Below are 21,740 nucleotides of genomic sequence, written 5' to 3' on the forward strand. Positions count from 1 at the left end.
ACAGGGACACGGCTAGCTAATTTCTTCTCCATCAAGGCGACTTCAAAGCACAGACGATTCCTGCAAAATTTTCCACTGGGGGAAGCGTTCACATAGCTGAGGTCAAACCCTTGAGACTGCAATTGCGGCGAAGCCCTTTTATTTCCCTTGCAATTTGCTCTTGGGCTGAAGGGTAAGCGCACAGCGGCCCGCGGCCGTGGGGCGAGCCGGGCGCAGCGCAGCGCAGCCCAGCGCAGCGCACGGAGCAGGGTGCTCCCCGCCCGCACCCGCTGCCTCCGCACCCCAGCGGCCCGCAGCTGCGCGCACGGCGCTGCCATGGGCTCCGGCGCAGGCGGGCGCGGGGAGCGAAATGCGAGGCCGGTACTAACCTCACCGCAATCATTGCCAGGGAGCGCGAAGGCCGCCCGCGTCCTCCCACGAGCCAGCCCGGGGCCTCACAAACTTGGCGAGCGGCTGCGGCGCAGAGCAGGCGCCGGCCGCCTCGTCGCGCTAAGAGTCCCCGGCGGCGCCCGCCGCGCTGCACCGCACCGCACCGCACCGCACCGCACTGCACCCGCGCTCCGCTCCGGGGGTTGCTAAAAGGCGGCTGGGTCAGGCGTTAAGGCAATCGGCTCCCTCCCCAAAACCGCTTCTGGGGAACCGCTAACAGCGCACTAGCAGTGCTGTAATGCGGGACGCTACCGTCTGCCCCCGCGCGCCCCCTCTTTTCTTCTTCCTCTGTTTCAGACTAGGTACCGAAAGACGGGGGGGGGCACCAAAAACCCTGGCTGCTGATTGAAGTGCCTATCTGAATGGTGAAGACGGCTCCTGCATGGTCAGAAACCGCCAGAGCAATACTTTTCCCCTTTCAGCACTGAGCCGTAATGCCATTTAGTAGGAGTCAGCACTCGGCAGCTCTGCAGGAATGAGTTAAAGGCAGTTCGCATGTTTGTGCAGCACATTACAGCACGAGAGAAAATGAAAGCAGACGGTCCAGTCCAGCGTTTTCAGTCTGGGGAAAAAATATGTAGTATTCAAGTAGAAATTAATGTAACATTTTATTCCAAATCTTACCCTTACAGAGTCATTGTCTATAGCAACCGTGTCCATAACACTGTAATTCTCAAGAGTGCAACTCTAGTAAATGGTACATCTGTCAAACTGCAGGAAACATCTGGGAAAACGGTTAAATAAAAAGAAGTGAGATTAAACCTTTGTTTCCATATGTTTAGGATATACATCTAGCATACGTTTTTAAATGTAGACTGGTTCTTTTCTTGCCTCTTGCTTAGGTACTGGCCCCTTGGATTGCTGTTGAATTTCGCCCCAGTGCAGATACACGGTAACTCATGCAAGGTGAAGTTTCCCCCTTACGAAAATGAAGAATGGGCCCTTGAGTAACAGGCAGCACTAGAGCTCGAGGGATTCATATCCTACTCCTGCGTGCCACAGGCTTCCTCGTTACCCCCGGCAAAGGGATCAGGCCCCGCGTGTGCGCCGGCGCCTCTGGACAAGGATGACACAGCTTCTTTACCTCTCAGGGTTGCTGGGAGACTTCACATACAGATGTCCACAGAAGTTTTATGCTCCTCTACAAAGAGGGAAAATGAAAGTGGGACACTTTGCGCACAAGTACCAATCTGGAGGTAGCTAGCAGAATACTGCCATTTGCAAAGGAAGAGACCTGAACTAACACTGCCTGGTTAAGTACTTAAACATATACCCAAATTTTGAATGGATCGGGTCTTTTTGCTAAATATTGATATGCTATCAATCAATTTTTAGTCCTGAAACTGTCCATAGCAGGCACTTCACATGGGCATGACTAGCCTCCAGAGCTGAAAGGCACTTGAGTACTTTCTGAAATCCTCACTCGGATAACAACTTCTGTAAAATTCAGGCACTGTTAAATATTAACTCAGAGACATTAGGCTTTACAAGTCAGTCTCTGAAGGTTCGATTTAATCTACATTTGTTAGAAGCAATCTGAGAAGTCTGTGTAGTGACTGATTTGCATTAAGAAAATATACCTTTTTTTTTATAACATCATTGAGAAATGCACAGGAGAAAAAAGAAAAGAAATATTTTAGGAAAGCAGTTTGAAACTTGCTATGTAATCCTTTGTGTTAATGTCATCAACAAGAGCCACATTATAACAGTTCTGCTATATAGAGAATTTCAGCTTCAACAAGATCCCTTTGAAACCACCAGGTTAATCCAAAAATACTTCAAAGGCACATTCATGCCAAGATAACTTTTAGTGAAGATGCCTGCAAGCAAATGAGTCGCATTTTGGGAGCTCTGAGTTGTGTGTGTACATTGGATTTCTTTTCAGTTCCAATTTGTCACAATAAAATGACAGTGTAAACATACTTCTTAATACCACATGAAGTTTGGAGCCACCACCACTTAAAAAAAAAAAAGTGGTAGTGAGCACAGAGAACATTTCTGAAAATTCCCACGTTACCTCCACAGCCCAGTTCTAAATCTTTTCCAGCCCTCGCTGGGGCCCAGCCTCCACCGGAGCAGGGACCTGGTTTTCTGGGGAACGCCTGTACCCCACGTTCTCGGCAGGGCTCAGGGAGCAGCGAGGAGGAAGGGGAAAAGGTCCTCCTCGGGAATGAGGGGTGTCGTTCATGCAGTACCTCAGATCTTACTCCAAATTCCTTGCTTTGAGCTACTACCAGACAACAAGCTTGAGGAGGACACAGCTGAGCCGGCTTTGAGCACGAGGCTGGACGAGAGGCCCTCCTGAGGTCCCTTCCAAACTGAATTATTAGATGGTTCCATCATCTTCAGGTCCAGGTAGCTTTCAAGACAGTTTAACACAGATTAAAGAAATGGTGCCACAGTAATTTCTACTACAGTATCATTAAAGTGATCAAACTCCATGGATAGTTAGAGTAAGCAACTTGAGATATACAAGGCAACTTCCAAACTCCAGGAATCTAACCTAGTTTTATGAACCAGATTTGCTATGATTCTTCACTATAACAAAAGTGAAGGCACAACCTAGAATCTGAAACTGAGCTGTCTGGATTTGCTTGGTTGTCCAAAACTAAACATCACCTTATACGATGCAGATTAAAATATTTTATTCATGCACAGACCTTTGTCTTTTATTACAAGAAAAAACAAATTAGCCACGCAAATCAAGAGATGATTATTCTTCAGACATGTACTTAAATGCTGCATCTCTGGCCTGAGATGATTTTCATATAGAAATTAATTTCCATTGCAAACCTAATGCTACCAAACTAAACTGGAATTGTGACCAAGAGACTGAGAGGAAAATATACCATTCATAACACTGTATCTCTACACAGCTCCAAACCAAAACCGCTAACCTTCAGCCTACAAGCTAACAAAAATATTAGTCTCCTTCCAATATAAATTCACATGGCCAGTTTCATATATAATTTTACTAATAGTACAAAATCTGAATACTTTGGAAGACGTCAGTGACATCAATTCACTTTAACATTAAATATAGTGATTTGATCCCACAATTTGCTAACATGCAAACTCTTTTTAAAATAGCTACACCGCACCTATAAAGTACCAGCCCAGCTGCCCCTTGTACAAATGCAGTTAAAAGTTACATGCTTACTAGTTCCTAGTAAAAATCAGAGAAGCAAAATCAGATTAATGTCATTTTTTAAAAAAAGTTTGTGTTCTTGGCATTTAATCCTTTTATTTGCTACTTGGCAAACAAAATGCCATGAGAAGAAATTGTTATCAGGCTTCTCAGTTCCCTGCAAGGACTCTTAAGGCAGAAATGATGCCTGCTGGGAAAAGGCTGATGTCAGCTCCTAAGAGCTCCCTGCAAGGATAAGGAGGCCTTTGTTTTCAGCTGAACTGTGAAAATGAGAAAATGCCTCCAGCCTGACAAACAAGAAACCCACATAACATAGGTCAGGCTTGAGACCTTTACTTAAAGGTACACCACACTTCACTCACATTACACTTACATCACAATACCCAGTTACAGTTAATTTTACACAGGAGTCACCATGAAATACTAAGTATACCTTGGAAATACAATAAAGCAGCTTCATTTGTTAAGAAAGACGGGCATAGCTCTCTGGCCATTGCAGCCATACACAAAGCACTTGTAATTCTTACATAAATCAAGTTCCTAATTACTCTTCTGTAGATGAAGGTGAATTTTTAAGTGAAGTCCTATGAAAACAAAAACATGTTCCAACATGATAGTTGAAATAAACTAGCTTCTCCTTTACATCGCATCAAAAATAAAGTATGGTACAAAGCACACTTCAATTCAGCATGATTATACACTTAGCAAGTGCATTTTAAGCAAAACATTTGAGAGAGACAAAAGAAAGTGTGAAAGGCAAATAAAGCAATTTTATATTGCAATGCATAGTAAGAAGCACAAAACACTGCCAGAAAGGTTTTAAATTGCAGTGGGAGTGGGGGGCGTTCCTTTTTCCCAAGCAGAGAGTTTATGAGTATAACCCCTAAAATCACAGAAATACAGAAGCTGGATCGATAGAGTCCAGTACACCACCAGAAATAAGTAAAGCAGTTTCACATACAGATTTTTACAACTGAATCTGCACGGTCTCAAAGCACATTTCGTTATCATAAAGCAGAGAATTAGTTCCTCTGAAAAACAGAACCTTTGGTACGTTTGCTCTGTGCATGGGAATTCCAGCACACACTTTAGAAAACATACTGGGATTGCCAGGACACTGGATGCACTCTACTCCAAAGCTCAGGAGCTGTGTTTTTCCATGCTAAAATAAACATACCTGTGTACAACACTGAAAGAACCTAATCAAAGAAGATATTTTAATGTGGCAGGGAATTACACCTGAGCAGGGAACATCTCAAAACATTCAGTTCCAAAACAAAAGGCAAGGCTGGCAACCTTCAATTTCTAACCAAACATCCCAAGCATTTAAACGGATTCCTTCCCAATCTGATGCCCAGTGGTTGAGATGCTAGTGTACTGTTTGTTACCTGTGAGTTAGCGCCAAATCGCTAATAAAACGTTCTACTAATTTATAATGAACCACAGTGTCCTATTTAGTTACACTTTCACCCACAATATGCTGGTTTTCAGAGGATGAATATACAATTGATTCACAACTCCGCCAAGACAACCACAGACCCAAACATCTGAACAAGAGATGCTCCTGGTTACAGACTTCTGCCTTCCAAGCACTGACGTTCAAAGGGAAAAGATCTGTCCGTTCTGTACGTTTACAGTAACTGAGGGCCTGCAGCAGGAGGAGCCGGGATTTCAGCACTGCTTTGTAGCACAGAGGTGCAGCCTGTAATACTGGTCGAGGCAGTTATGCCTAGACAGTTCTCGTATCACCAGCTCTCTCCTATGCTTTCAGAGGACTTTGTGTCCTGAAAGGCTCAAAATGCACGGCCACTAAAACCTCATCTTTATAATCCAAATCATAAATATGCTTAAATCATCGCATGCCAATTCTGAGGGGCAGAGCCGCGCACATACTTGGATTAGCCACCCAAAGACATCCCCAATACTCGGACATTGTGATCAAAGCCTGCAAAAAAATCTAGCACAGGTTTACCAACTTCAAAAACATTGCTATAACACAAAATTAGTGCATCAAAGAAGGCCCTGTTTTGTGATACACGTGATGTTTTGCATTTTAACTCCAAAGGTGTGCTTTTTTTTTTTTAATTGTTCCACTAGACCTGAAAGAAACTAATTTTAAATTTATCGCCATGTTAATAGCAAAGTATCTTTGCTGTCTCCAAAGGTATTGTGCCATCTAGTCTCCACATTACAATGCATCTGTAACAAGGGCTTCTCTTCCGCATTTGTTTTTCTAAGCTAAATGTTGCCAAACTAATGCTTCTAGAACCTCCAGGCCACTGCAGTTTGACTGCCGTTATTGTGGTCCGTGGAATATTTCTCCCCTCAGATGTAATGTCTTTTCTTCAGTGCAAACAAATCAAGTTTCTACAACACACATTTCCCACCTCCAATGCAAAACTTTTAGGACAGTTCTACAAAGTTTGAATAATATACTTCCATTGTTAAACCATAATCTCATAATCATAAAAAGAGGGAAAATCTGAAAAACATTAGAATAAGTAATGTGGGGGGATGGAATAAAATGCAGAGGGCATTTGTGAACTTTTCTGATGTATCTGAAATGCTTGAGTTTTTGTAATATTCAATTTAAAAGGCTGAATATTTTCAGCCAGATCAAACTTTGAAAATAAAGCAGAAAAAATATGGCCTAGTGTGTGCTATGCTAGATTATGATTCATCTGAACCTCATGGTTTATTTGAACTAGATTAAGTCATATCACATGAACACCAAGCAGATAATCAGTGCTTCTTATAAGAAGAAAACATGCACATTTCATATACAAAATCATGGAAAGAATCTGTCTATTGAGTAAAAATGGCACCACCGGAAAAGACCAGGCTCTTTAAAAATATATCTAAAGGGTCATATGAAATAACTGTCTGTATCTTTTAGTTTTGAACTTTGGTTGCATGTGGGTCTTCTGGTTCAGTCTTCATTATATTTATGGCCTCCAATGTATAAAGGGTCATAATGTATGTAACTGCCAGCTGTACTTTATTTCATCACTAGCATATGAATTTTTAAAAATCATACCTTTCACAAAGTTACATATTAATTCAAAAATACCATAAAATTCTTCAGTTGTGTCACATATTGCCACAGAAAAATACCATAAGGTTCTTTCCAGTACCAGCATTTTCAACACCAAGGAAAGGCTATAAATAGTTAATTTGGGGGAGAAAGAAAAAGGTAAGTCTCTCTCTGCTTGTGAGCTTTTATTGTTTTGCATTACTTCAGTGCTGAATTCCTGATTTGTAACAAATTCCAAGACTGCAGACTACAGGCCCAGCCTCTGACTAACACTATGGTGATTTATTTGAGGATAAATACCTCTGTCCGCATCTTATGACTGAACACAACAGTCCACAGCAGAGTGGAACGCGAGGAATGCAGAGGGCTGTACGAGCTGAGGCAGCAGGGAACAGCGTACAGCTATCAAGCTACCCCGGACTGCTGAACCGCTCCAATCACTTCCTCCAGTCAAGAATGAAAGGAATTCTCCAGGCTGCACTTCATGCCAACCAGACCTGCATTCCCAGGAATGAGAACACAGCAAGAACGGCATCTGATGATTACCCAACACATGCACCTAACTCATCAACACCTTACCTGTACGGAAAATTCCACATCCAACTGCGAGAGCCGGAGCGCAACAGTATAAATAATGTTTAGCAACAACTGCAGCTTGCCCAGTTGTCAAGGCAGACTACAGAGCAGCTGGCTCACAATCTCCTGGCCTCAGAAAAATGCAAAGCACTTCTGTTTCTCCTCCTCTTGCTTCCCCACCCTCCATCAGCAGAGTACAAAGTGCTCAGGGTCTGGAGATGTGAAAGGAGCAGATTACAAAGAACAAAACCCCCAGTATTTTACAAATTGCCAGGCGAGTATAAATGTTTTGCTATAAATAGTTGAGTCAGGCTAATTCCTGTTACTTGGTGTTGTATGAAAACAAAACAAAGCAAAAAGCCACCTATCTAATTATGTCAGCCTTTGTGCAGATCTTCCATACATACTAGAACAAAGGAAAAGTCTAGCCTGAAGTCTGACATACAATATGATTTTTAGCCCAAACAAAGATGTAGAGGATAGCACTAGTTTCTATGAACCAAGCGTATTGAAAACAAGACACTTACAGATGCGGATTGAATATTCGACTCATTTTAGAAACATGTTCATTTTCACAGTCTAGCTCATCATCCCCTTGGTCCATGCTGAGCTTTCTCTTGCTGGGGCTGATAGGAGGAGGGCCTGTTCGATGGTTGGTTAGAGCAGAGGATACTGGAAGAGACTGCATTCTGGGCTCACCTCTTAGAGCTGCTTCACCTACAGGGAGAAGACAAGCAAGAATGAAGATGGCAGGGAAAACAGGTAAAACAACATGCTTTTTAAAAACATTCTTACAGAAAAAATATTCAAAGAGTAAAAGGACATATGCTATGCCAGGTGTGCGCAGGTACATTTAAGACATGGCTGTGAGCTAAATAAGGCATCGTAAGCTATATCTCAATGCTTTATGCTGGAATACAGTAACAGTTGAAAGAGGTAATGCAAGAGGGGTCAGCTCATCCCAAATGAGTTAAAAGGTTGAGCTAAAATATCTAATAGTTTTTTTAAATTCAGAAGCATTCCTTCCGACAAGCTGCCATTCTAACACTGAGCTTTCCTTACCTCATTCTGCAAAGCATGACCATTCACAATGAAATACGCTTCGCTCCCTTTCTTATGGTTGTGGTTTTAAATTCCAGGACTACAGTTCACATTTATGCCAAATACTAAAGATATAAAACTGAATAAACTTCGAAATTCTTAAATTATTCCTTGTATAAAAAGCTGTCCAAAACAAGCATGTCTGGTATATAACTACGCAAGGTAAAAATCAAGGAAAAATTGGAACTTGCTGATGCAAGTGTTAATCTATCCTTAGATGTCCTCTTCTCTGCTTTTACACTATGTTTGTAGCAATGAACAAAAGAACACATTTCTTCAGCACTGCAATCATAAAAGTTCTGTTCTGAGGAAGATGATTTTCGACCAGGCAGACTGGTGGCACACTGAGCAGATTATACATTTTATACAGTCTAACACTTGGCAGAAGATGCCATTCATGGCATGCAGGAGTAATGTATAAATAATTTCAGAAACGACACTATTAGCTCCTATATGAACACATTCAAATATTGTTACTAAATATGCATTAAAATTTGACTGTGGTACTTTTCTCATTTCAACAACTACTGGTATAGCCCAAAGGACAGTGCTGCCCCTCACCAGCAGTTATGGACTCCACTGAAACATCCTTACAGCTACAGACAATTTAGGCTTCACGGAGATTTGAAGATGTTAATAATTTGCTTTTGAAACTTTATAAGGGGCTTGGAAACAAGCTAAATTATCAGTGTTGCCTTTTCTGGTAACGTCCCCAAAACAGCCACTTTTGTTAGACTTGCAAATTTGTATTTTTCCTACGCTGCCAAAGAATTTTGTTTTCTACACAGCCGTAATTTTCAGAACTAAAATTAGGATAAAGGTAACTCCATCCAGAGCCCTGAGGAGCCTGAGAAAGGGACTCTTTGTGTGCCACCACGCGCTGCACGCCATCACCGAGGCAGCTGGTTTAAGGATGTGGCCCTAATTCCACACATGACAAATACTATTTTGTTGGAAAAAGAACGAGTGAGGAGAAAACCTCCTGAATGTTTACCAGCAAAAACAAACCTTTTGCCAATTTAGTCAGCATAATATAAACTAGCAAATATACAGTGACCTATAATACACCACAAGTCAGGATTTCTATTAAAGACTCTGGCCCCGAGTCTAACCTGGAACTTTCCATTTCAGCTCCAGGTAGCAGAAACCGTGCTCCACTGCAGATGCCCTGAGACAGACGTGCAGGCTCCCTCCGGCTGTCGTTAACTGGTAACCCCCCCCAAACACTGTAATGTCCCAAGAAACTTTTACCAAGATGAAGACCTGTCATTTGAAATAATTGCCATATCCATAAAAACTCTGTATTTTTTCAGCCTTTGTGTTTTGCCAGCAGAGACCTCCACCTACCTCGTGCTCATGTTGTGACACAAACTTAATTCGACTTCAGAAGCAAATCACAACATACCAAGTTCTCTCAATGAGGAATCTCCCTCGTTTCTACCTTTGAAAAATAAGGTAACACCAACGTCAAAAGCTAAAACTCTCCTCAGGGAAGGTTAGTGCTACTTGCACTGCAGCGACAGGCCCTCCCTCCTCCTCGCACAGTTACAAGCCCCCCGAAGGCCCCAGCTCCACGGGTCTCTCCGCAGCAATTCCCGACTACAACGCGGCCGGTCGAAACACCCACGTAAAGCGGACTCTGGTGTCTGCAGAAGACCAAGTCTCTAAACATCGCCTAGCAAGCAAGCTAGAAACTTCTCCTTTTCCCCAATCAATAGCTATGAGCCTCGTGTTATGCAATTACCTTGTTGAGTTTTTCTTTCTCAGAAAAAACAAAAAACAAAAACAAAGCTGTTATTATATGTATGGTAACAACAGCATTTATAAATTGGCATTGACATTGAGTGCAAAGTCTGGCAAAGATACTATTGCTGACTTATGCTGGAAATAAAGAAGCCCATTCTAAAGAAGTTCAGCAAAGCAAGGAACGGCTCCTAACAACAGCTCGCCAATTTTTGTAACGCGTGTTCCTTATCGCAAAGGGACACGGCAGTCACGCAGGGCCCACCGAGGCCGTCGGGAACACCGGACGGTTCTGCTGATTTCACCTGCAGCATCACAGGGTCAAAGTTGATCAAATTAACCAAACTCCAGCTTAATGTGGAGGCGGGCAGAGCTGCCCTGGGGAGGGCAGGAGCCCCGGGAGGACGGGCGGGAAGGCGCTGAGCACCTTCGCACGGGAAGGTGTGGGCGGCCAGTCCTCGGCACCCCTGCAGCCCACCTCGCAGGCACCAGGCAGGCAAAGGGCAACACCAAACAGGAGAGTCCAGTAACAGGGTAGGATCACGAGGAAGACATCCCCGCGTCGTTGCTGCGGACAAACTGCACATCTGCATTACTGTATTTGTGCTGCATCACAAGTTCTCATGTGGCCTGTAAGGCTGATTAGGGCTAAAATTGCTTTATATTTAAATAAATAGGACTTCTTTGTTTCCCACTACTTTCCTGCTTACCAAACTTGAATTTAAACCAGACAGAGAAACCACAGCAGAGCTTACCAAACACAATGCTGTCTTACTGTCTCGATTTGTCTCCCCCATCTGACCACGCTCCATGGTAACCAGACTCGTATCGCACAACGGGCACGGCGACGCTCTGATAAAACAACTGTATTTTATAAAATTCCCCAAGTCCGTACTCCAGCCTTCAAATGTCATACTGTGAAGACACAGTGAGCACACGCGCTGCGCCCTCCGCTTCAACCAGCGGCTGCTCCCCAACAGCTCCCCGCACAACCAGGCATGCCACTCGTGCGCACGCTCTCGCGCGCTTTTTATTTTTAATTAAAACTGTTAGGCAACATGACAAAGCACAGACAAGCTAACCAGAGAGAATGTGACGTACTGGGATACGCTCAGCTGAGAGAAGGCCAGGCGGTCGGCAAGCACGTTCTTCGCTTCAGCCACTTACGAGCCTAAACTGAAAGCATTTCAAATTATCACATGCAAACTAAACTATATGTTTGTGAAAACGGCAAGTCTCTTTTCAGACATATATACCACCAAGATAGTTCTCTGTAAACACTGGATCTTTAACACTATTTGTGTTTCTCTTGCAGTTCGGTCAGCAGTATCTGCGTCCCTACTGAAATGTCCATACAATACAAACATCACAACAGCAAAAGTCATGTTTTTACAAGTGTGGATTTGACAGCAAGACACCAGAGAAGTCTTAAAATATGTCTGAGAACTCCAGGAGTCACCAAGACTGGAAAAAAAAATACACGATTTTGGCCGCTAGCTTCCTTTCTCCCTGACCTAGCAACTCAGTATGGGCTGTGCTCAGACACGGCTACCATATCCTATCCCCCCTCCCCATTTCCTCTCCCCTGCTGGCTATCATTAATCCATAAAATCTGAACATTAATTACAACCCAGAAATAAAAGGCTTCATCTTTCCAACTGAAGATTTACATGATACAGGCCTTAAGACAGACTGAAATAAAACTCCGGCACTGCCCATCTCCCTTCCAGCTCTCAGCTCCGCATCTGACAGACAGACTTGCCCACAGGAGTAAAATTCCTAACACACTTCTTAACTTTGCAAAAAAACCATCAGTTGTGTTGTCTATCAACAGGGTCCTCAACTTTAAGGGCTTTGGTTAAATGACTGCGACTGCAGGCCACTCTAGTAATAAAATCACAGGCATAAACGTTTAAACAGACTTTAACTATCATGCATTACACCTTTAATTACTTTTCCCAGCATCTCCGTGCAGACAAGCTCTCCTTACTAAAAGAAGTTGCCTCGTGTTCTTAGGTGCAGACATTCCCCAGAACCAACAGCACGTGAACAGACTTTCAAGAGCAGTTTACTCTACTAACCTGAGATCAAAATTTAGCCCTCATGACATATGAAACATTTCTTTTGAAAAGCCAAGACATTTACAAAAGCTACGTATGTGGAAAGGATACTATGAAATCAAACTTTTTATTCTCCCTTCCTAGATCCTAACAATCATGATGAGATTAAAATGCAAAGGAATGGATTTATGAACTATTGCATGTTTTTCTTCTACTATCTCAAACACACGAGTCAGTCTGTGCCAACATAAATCAGGAGAAATGACATTGAAATTCCAATTCATGGACAAAAATCGCATGATTTGAAATACCACATACCAAGCAGGGAATGTACTTCAACTTACGAATTCAACAAGTTATCAAAACAAGCTATTAAAACAATAAAAAACCCAATACACTATCACAGAATTAACATGTTGGTGTTGTCAACTGACTAGTTTAGGCAACTTCACAGCATGGCATACATTGTAAGAAAAATGATATCCCTGAAATTGTGAAATTCCCCCAAAATTTAATCTGCATCAAATATTTAGATCACAGACAATCTTAGAAGCACATAATTTTGTACAGATTTACTTCACTTGTATGAACAAAGAAAATGAATGAATCCATTCAGATTCCTCAGTAGTAAATCTTTGTTCAGTGTTAAAAGATAGCCTAAGAAACAGTCACAAATATATTAATCATGTAACTGCTGAATACTTCTATAAACTCCCATAAAACAAAAAAATCCTTTATGTAAAAGATCATTTCTCATCACTGTTTTATTTCTGTACTGTAGTTTCGAAAGAAGATTTAAGCAAGAATTCATTCTGGGAAGCACCCTGCCAAATGCTATAAAGGAAGTCGCAGTAGTCCCTATTTGCCTGTGGTGTATAAAACTATGCCCACCTGGAGAACATAATACAACAGCAAACTACAGGAACAACAGAAAATTAGTACTAATGAAAACAGCCTAATCATAAAATGCTGCTATGAAACTAGACCTTGGAAATACTTTTTCATTATAGGTGATAGAGTTCTTTCAGTAGCAAACTCACTAATATACATATGTGATATTAGACCTCACCAACTTTCTTGCAAAATAAAAAAAAAGCTAATTTAGGGACCCAAAAACTCACATACACATTTACAGAAAAGTTGACAAAATCCTGTTTTCATCTGTTTACAAACGCATGAAAAGCACTTACTCCTGGAACCAAGCTCTGGCTACCACTGTGCAGAGATGTATGCCAGAAAAGCCATGGCCAAAAACAAAACACGGCGTTTAAATCGAATATTCTGTTCTGGCTCCTCCACCGGACCAAGCCTGCCAGTGAGGGACACATTATGCTTGACATCGCAAACAAGAACATAAAATAGTGACCTCTGCACTCACTCACCTCCACCCACTTTTTCCTCCCCTTTGGGTCAGAAGACTGCCTAAAGAAAGGGGCCAGAATTTAGGTACAAGGATACCACTTGCAGATTGCAGGCAGGCTTGCTGCAGGACCCTTTCCAAAAAAAACCCCAAAAAACAAACCGAACCAAACGCCACACATTGCTAATCTGAGCTGAGAAGCACAGGCTACAGCACAGTCCAGCTTGATAGGCCTTGAAAACGCTCTAGTCCATAGAAAACACTATATTGTGACAGGCAGAAAATCTCTAAAATTGCCCACACAAACCTAACTGTAGTTGCTTATTCGAGTGTAGTGCGAAAACCTGATTACATCATCTCACATTCTCTCTCATCATATTGCAATGCCATAGCTGTACAAAACAGTGCAGCCATTCTCCCGGTACTTAAATCGACTTTCATGGATAAGTGTTTCAATCCTACAAACTACTCTATAAATGTAAGACAAGTAAAAAGTCTCTCCTGACTGCTCTAACTCCAGCTGATATACTCTTCACTGCTAACCAGGTAGCTACTAAAGGAATTTCCTTTTAGTACATTTTCGGTGTTAAGCTAAAAAAAAGAAAAAAAAAACGCTCCAAGAACATATCTTGGTGAGTAGGCAAGAAGCTGATGATACGGAAAGAAGGGCAGCAGATATGCCATACAGGAAGCGGGATGGACCAATTTTAATGCTCCAGTCTGGCAGAGCTTCTTAATGTCGTAACACTAATCCTCAAGTATGCTCATTTCCTATGGCAAATTTCCATTTTCACACCTCAGCAATTCTGACCGTGGGGCTCCGCTGCTTTCCAGCCCAACAGTAGGCTCAGGCATAGGTTTAACCATGGAGCATGAGACTACGCGAGAAATTTGAACATCACCCTTTAAGATAACACCCCATTTAGCTAACTCTTGCAACACCTCTATGAGCTTTTTTCTGCTTAGAGTACATGAATTCAGGTAATCTACAGCCTAAAGAAGAAAAAAAAAGAGAGAGAGATTCCAGTTAGCTTGCAGACAAGATTGAAATGCAATCAAAGCTAAATTCAACCAGTCTTCAAATAAACAGCGCCAATAACCTCCGCAACATGTTACTCTCAATGTCAACGAAGGATTTCCCTCAGCTCAAGACCAAAATTCTTTTTTGGCTCAGAAAGCAGGATTATTATTAAACTAACTAGATTAACACAAGTTACCATTACATCTTTTCTCAATGTTTTAGAGGGCTCACATAAAAGGCAAGCTGCTGCGCTAAGCAGAGCTACCGTAAGCCCAGGTGCAGAAAGTGCCACTGGCATTGGCAGGGTACGACACTGGGGCCAGGCAGCCCCACTGAGCAGTACTGCTCCTGGGAGGCAGGCAAGGCCGCAGGCAGCTACAGAACAGCACGCTGTCCTACGCTGACGCAGCCTTACGCCCAGGCTAATCTTCCGTGTCGGCATGGCGCAGATGGGTACAATCCCTCTTCCAGTCAAAGTCATGATAACCTATATAGTGGTACATAACGGAAACAGAGTCAAAGAGCACAAACTAACAGCCCAATGTAAGCAGTCTTGAGCATAGCTGAAAACCCACAAGTAATACCTTGCAGGATAAGCTAACGAAGGTGCGACGGTTAAAGCTCTCAGGCTAATCACTGTACTCCCTATGTAGCAGGCTGCAGATTACTCTCACTTGGGGCAGAGCAGCACAACCCAACAAGGGCACTCCAAACGGGGCAGAGGTTTAGGGGAGAGAGAGGAGAACACGAGGAGAAGCATCACGTGCATTTTCTGCAGAAAACAATAAATTTCACTTTCCTGTATTTCCTTAGAGAACAGGACATTAGTACTCACTGGTCAGCAATAAGAGGTATGCCCCATTTAATTACTTGGCAAAACATACCGCATTTAAGTACTACGAGAAGTACTGTTGTATCTCTATGACATATAGCATAGTAGCATAGCATGTGTGTGCACGTATATATAAAAATTTCATTATATACATTTTATATATACTTTTATATATAAAATTATATATACACACATTGTGTGCATGCGTGTTTGTGTCTGTGCCTGTGTGTATGTGTGTGTATTTATATGTAGAGTAACACTGATATTCAGTCATTTAACTCTTTCAAAGGGCCCATTTCAGAGCTAGGTAATATTTTCTCCTCTCAGTAGTTTAAATTTCTAATAGGAGTCCAGGCTAGTCTCTGTGGGCTAGACCCAAGCAAAGAGGTGAACTTCCACCAGTTTTGGTGATTTAAGATAGGACTCCCCATCTCATTTTCACATCGTAACCTGGTTTGAATGCTTATGGGGTACATACACTTGAGCAAGCAGGAAATGAAGATCATGTTGATTGCTACAATAATTCCTAATAGAGAAATAAGTCCAGAATATGTCATTAAAACTACAGCCATGCGAAGTTTGAGCAAGAAATGTCATTAAGATTCAGTATAATTTATTTGCAAAACTATTATACAACAAACTCTCACATTTCCGGTCAGCAGATTTTAAGAGTTGCTAGATTAAAAGTTTGACTACGTGACCTGTTTTTTCAATGTGATAATATGATTTTAATAAAAGTGTAGTGTAAAACACCATCAGTAAAAATTGTGAATGGAATATCATTGTTAGTCAACATGTTCAAGATATGGCTTTTCAGAACGACGGTGGTTTCTAGATATAGGTGTTCTTCCTTCTGTCACCCAGCTAAATGACTTACTAGGTAACAGAAAAGACAGGAAAGCAGAACTGATCAAAGACTAGCCTGGCTTTCAGGAGAAACAGTCAAAGCTAGAAAACTTGCCATCTATTTCAAAAGTAAATCCAAGTCACAGCAAGGTCACAACAGAAAAAATTGGTGCGTAAGCAGTATTTCAACATCTTAAATGATATCTTGTAGCTATACAATTTTGTGCAATGAAAAGGAGAGACAAAGAGGAAATTCAGTTTCTGAAAGCACAAACTTGAGTAATTGCTCCTAAGCAGACGGAGAAGCGTTTGCTGCCTTTTTGTTCTTTAATATGGTGTTTATTAATGGACATGTACGTAGATATTCAGGTCTGAAGCAACACGTGCTCAGCTCAACACATGTTCAGGTTGATATTTCATGTTCTTAAAATAAGTCTAAGAACAGTAAAGTTTTCCCTTTTTATCTTTGCCTATATACATCAAGATCTTAATGCACATGTTCTTACCTTCAGCCAGAAATGTGCAACTTTATCCTGATGTATCTATCTAAGGTCTGCCTAACAGTTTGGTTTTCCTGGGGCATAGTGCATATAAACCTCCCCAGTGTTCTGCCATACTTAAAAATTATGAATTGATGAAATATCATAGAACACAGAATGCGAGATGAGAGATAGGAGTTTACAACAGATTATGCACCTTGGTTTGCTTTAAACTTTTTAGTAATGCTAGGATAGATAAGATCCTGTTACATATACTCTAAACTGTTGTGCTGGGTAGTCCATGCCCTTTGTGGAGACAAGCATAGACAGGGTCTTCTAAATTAACCATTTTTCAAACATTAGAGATGTTTATTTGTAATGTGCTCATATTAAAATTAAATACACAATATATCATGCACTGTATTTTCCCTGAGTGTTTAAGGTAAAAGGTGCTCTGCAATGGTTAAAAAATATATTCAATTTTTTGGAATTAGAGAATATTTTGATTTTTATAATAGTTTACTATAAACATGCTCCAGACACCTTTTGTCACATTATTCTCCTTCACGTCACAGGAAAAAATTCATAGCATCAATCAAAATAAGCTTTTTAAAAGAGCAAAATCTGATATTGCACTTTTAAGCAATGTTTCTTTTAATCTCATTTTATTTTTCCCCAGAGTCCTCTTCAAAAAGAGAAAATATTAATGGTATATATTTAAAATACAAACACAAAAGTACATGCATTCAAAACATATTAGTAATAAATATGCGCATATGGGTGGGCGGTTCCCTCTGGAAAGGAGCTGGAGAAAAGTAGAGTCACTGCTTAGAACACTGTATTCTGTGAAAGTCCTGCAAAGCTCAGTGCAGAAGTTCCCAAACTGCATTCCCATTAATAGCATGCAATGACCTCAAACTGGTTTAAAAAAAAAAAAAAATCATAAAAAGTAAAGAAGCCCTGGTTACTGCATTTTCCCCATATAGCACTTGACCAAACAATCAAATGCTAAAAGCTGCTGCTGCCAAAGGACGGAAGAAGATGGTATTGGTGGCAAGCCTTAATAACAGGCACAGGGACAGACACAAAACCAAGAGCTGCTCCAGCCTTCATGAACACCAGCATGATAATCTCTTCCTAAACCGAGGTGAAAGGAATAAATTGCATTTAGCCTAGTGAAAAACAGAAGAAACTCCAATTTCTGTTTTGCGTTTCTGCTACGTGATTTCAGCCTGCCTGAAACGGACTCACATACTTAAGGAACACAGAGCCCCTTCAACCAAGCTGGACAGAATATTGAAAACTTTAATCCACAGGGCGTCAGAACAACTCCAACCCATCTCCCACAACGAATCCATTGTAGAGAACAAAACCGCTTTGTCCTTCAAAATGGGCTCCAAAATCCCTTTTACAGGGGGAAAGAAAGAGAGGAGAGGAATGACAACTGGGCAGTGCAGTCCAGCACTCTGAATCCAACAGCAAACTACATGAGCCATTCAGATGGTCTAAAGACCATATCTTTCTTCCATGCTATTTACACAGAAAAAGAGGAAGAGAGATGTCAGCTTGCCAGTTCCTTACATGAAGATCTGAAGAGTTTTATGGTAACTGGTGGTAGTGACTCAGTACACGGAGCTATGACACAGCCAGTGCCTCACACTATGGAAGAGAATGGTTTGAAGTTCAGCATAAGCCCTGCAAAGCTGAGAAATACAGATGCTTCAACCCATTGGCTTTGTGCTATTCTAAGAGACAACCCAGTAGTCTTCCACAGATGATGCTCACGTGTAGTGTTTTAAAAACCCCCAACTTGCAAAATCTCCATTTTCTAGAAAATCGCAGGAAACATTACGCCTCAAGAGACAAGAGAGGAAAGACTGCCATATAATTTGTCAGGGAAGATGGCTTTGGTATAAAGAAACATACAATTAAAAATCCCCAATATTACTATTCTTCTTATAGGATTGTCTCCTCCCCGTCCCAAAAACAAAAGACACATTACCCCCCCACCCTCCCAAAAACATAGTGAGAAGAATCAAATCAATAACTCTGTTCCTCTGGCACAGCAGTTTTTCACCTTGCGTTCGTGCCATGTAACTAAGAGAAATAATTTTATTGATACTTAAACTTGCCATGAAGAGATCTACAGGAAAATTTTAGGTAATCACAGAGTACAAGACTTTGAAAACTTGTGTTCCAGTAGAAGACTCTAGTTATCAAAAACCTGGTACCAGAGGGCATCATTTCACTTCCTCCTCAAAAGGCCTGAAGATAATGGATCTGAATTAAAGCTCCTTCCTGCTAATAGTCAGCACTGCTACACAGTGACACAGATTGATAGAGGTTGTCAGATTAAAAGAGATAAAAGGAAAGACAACCCTATGGTGTTAAGGAACAGATGGGAACACAGTTTAAATCATAGCTGGACAGTTTATTTCACAAGAAGGAGGGTAGTTTATGGGGCCAAGCTGCAGGGTCACTTGTAATAAATGTTCTCTCCAAGAGGAAGCTCAGGCAGGAAAGATGGAGGGAGGGATTGTGTCTGCTACCAAGAAATTACATGCTGACTGGATAGCATTTCACAGCGACTGCCGGGCGCAGAGGGCAGGTTTTCCAGAACTTTTGAAAGAACACTAGGATTGGAATAGGTGAGCAATACCAGAGTCACATTGTCCTTCTCAAAGACCTTCAATTAGGACTTCATCTTCCTGCCCCCTATACTCACTAATCTTTTGCTGAAACCCCCTTTTGATTAACCTAACTCCAGACTTCTTGTTTATTTCCGTATTTCAAAGCTGCAGAAACCACTCATTCCTGACTCGTGCTCCTTCACAAAACACGGGAAAAACAGGGAAGTGCAGATGCATTGATAAAAGGAAGGTCACAAAAAATGTCAGTTGGGTGTCTGTGTCCTACCACTCACATGATACCAGCTCCACAAGATCCAGGAATTAAATCTCTCACCACATGTTACTGTGATATCACTCCCCAGATAATTATGAATTAAATTGGTGTCATCTTGCTGCAAAGAATGCCAGGCCGCATGTCCTTCTGCTCATCCTTCCCCATCTTACTTGAACGATGGGCACCCTAAACGTTTCTGCAGCTCTCTGCCCTCCATCAGACATTAAAGACGCTCCATCCCACAATTAAGTACGCATTCTGTTAAATACCACCCCGGCAGTTTTTAATGAAACCCAACAGTCACTGCAGGAGCAGTGAGACACTATTAATTAAAAAGGTTTCGAAGCACTGCTTCAGGTCATAAATGGGTTATCAGTTTGGCTTTTGCTGAGTCTTACATCGCATGGCCACAGTTGGACAGTTATTTAATGGAAGTTTCTCAACCCCTTCAACTCTTCATCTGAGGAGAACATAAAATTAACTACCAGCATCAGTGGACACATTCCTTTTATGCAACTCAACAGGGCTCAAATATAAAAGCACTGACCTGCAGAGGTCCCGCAGCTTAAAGAGGGGAACTTAACACTTCTCTATCCCCACTATTCTTTGTGAGAGCTCAGTCCTTCTGTAAGCTAAAAATACTCAACTATTTCCAGTGAAACAGCTTTGATCATCTCCAGTTTAAAAGACACTACCCTGAACCCACTCTAGACGAGGCACAGTCGCACTAGATTTTAGTCTGAAAGCTCCTGTTCTACCCACAGCTGCTGACCAGGACACAGGCGCATAGCGTGTACACCGTCAGCCTAAGTTTCAAAATCAGAAGTTTTCTCTGTTTGGCTAATCAATTATAATTTTTATTTGCACATCGCAAAGCAAACAGGTAATAGCATATTTAGGTTACTAACGGATCACAGTAATGCGTAGTGGCAAAGTATTACAATCAAGGCATTGTGAATGTTGCTCTCAGCTTCATCCCGGACTTGCATGAATTTAATCAATGACAACTCCTGTTTGCCTCAGTCTCCTCTCTACAAATAAGGATAACCTTTGCTGTTTTTTGGTATAGCTGAAGGTTGAATCGATTACACTTTACCAAGGACTAGGATTCTCTAGAGAGGCTCAAAATGACCAAAAAAAAAAGTACAATACATTGTAATGAGCATTAAAACACTGGTTATCACACTTGTTTCTAAATGGCCTCCCTGAGAAACACTTCAAACCAAGTAGTATAGTGTTGAATTTACTATACTACAAAAGAACAAAAACTGCCAAAACAAACAAACAAAAAAATAAAAAACAAACAACCCTCAGTACATTCACAGATTAGCTGTTAAGGCAAGTGCAGAGTACTACAAGCAAATAGTCCCCGAAATTAGAAATCTTGAGGATTTTTAAAGTAAGAGAACTTAAAGATTTTGCTGACAAGCAGAATCAGACACATTCGTTACAAAAACGATAGGAGACGACTCCTGCTAAAACCAGAGGAGCCAGGCAAGAGGCCGTGAACACCCCTGCTAGCGCTGGAATCCAGCGTTTGCCACCTCTGCTGAACGGCTCCGCGGGACGCCTCCAGCAAGGCTCGAGCAACGAGCGCAGCCCCTGATGGCAGCCCCCGGCTCCCGGGCCCTCGGCCGGCAGGAAAGTGTGCACGTCAGCACTCGCCCAGCTGGCGCGGCGCGATTTAATTTACGCCGACCACAGAGCGACTGCGATAGCTCTCCGAGATGCCACAGCATGAAAAGCGAAGGGTGGGGGTTAAACAAGCAGCAATGCACACCAGATGTCTGAGGAGGACATCTAAAAGATCCGGAGCACAAGGAAGCATATTAAAAGGAAAAAAAAAATCTCCTTCCATGCCATAAATATTTATACTAAATCCAAGAAACTGGCTGAGTTCAAACTTGTCCAATATGAATCATACAGCACTTCCCTCACCCCTTTTCATTTAATGTGTTCTGTAAAAAACCACCACAAAGGAGGTGCCATAGTCATGTCTACTTTTTTTCTTCTTTTAATATGCTAAGAATATGTTTTATAAAGCTTCTGCCTTTGAACAGATTACTTTCCAAAGGATATAAACAGAACAACTGGATAGTCTTATTTTAGTTGGCCAACTCTTGTGTGGGATTTTCTGGCCTTCCTAGATAATTTAGATTCATAGAAACAGTTTCCTTTTGACTGGACAACTTTAATTTTCTTCACGT

General features: G+C 41.7%; 1 protein-coding gene across 2 annotated transcripts in view; it reads right to left on the reverse strand.

Moving 5' to 3' along the window:
* VGLL4 (vestigial like family member 4) overlaps positions 1-21,740 on the reverse strand; it is a 57,459-nt gene that overhangs the window by 18,431 nt on the left and 17,288 nt on the right. For both annotated transcript variants that reach the window (XM_064518834.1, XM_026102524.2), the window contains one exon: positions 7,715-7,904. In XM_064518834.1, coding sequence (XP_064374904.1) covers positions 7,715-7,904 — 190 coding nt within the window. The remainder of the gene's footprint in view (positions 1-7,714; positions 7,905-21,740) is intronic.

Source organism: Dromaius novaehollandiae, chromosome 12 (assembly GCF_036370855.1).
Source record: "Dromaius novaehollandiae isolate bDroNov1 chromosome 12, bDroNov1.hap1, whole genome shotgun sequence".
Classification (NCBI taxonomy): Eukaryota; Metazoa; Chordata; class Aves; order Casuariiformes; family Dromaiidae; genus Dromaius; species Dromaius novaehollandiae.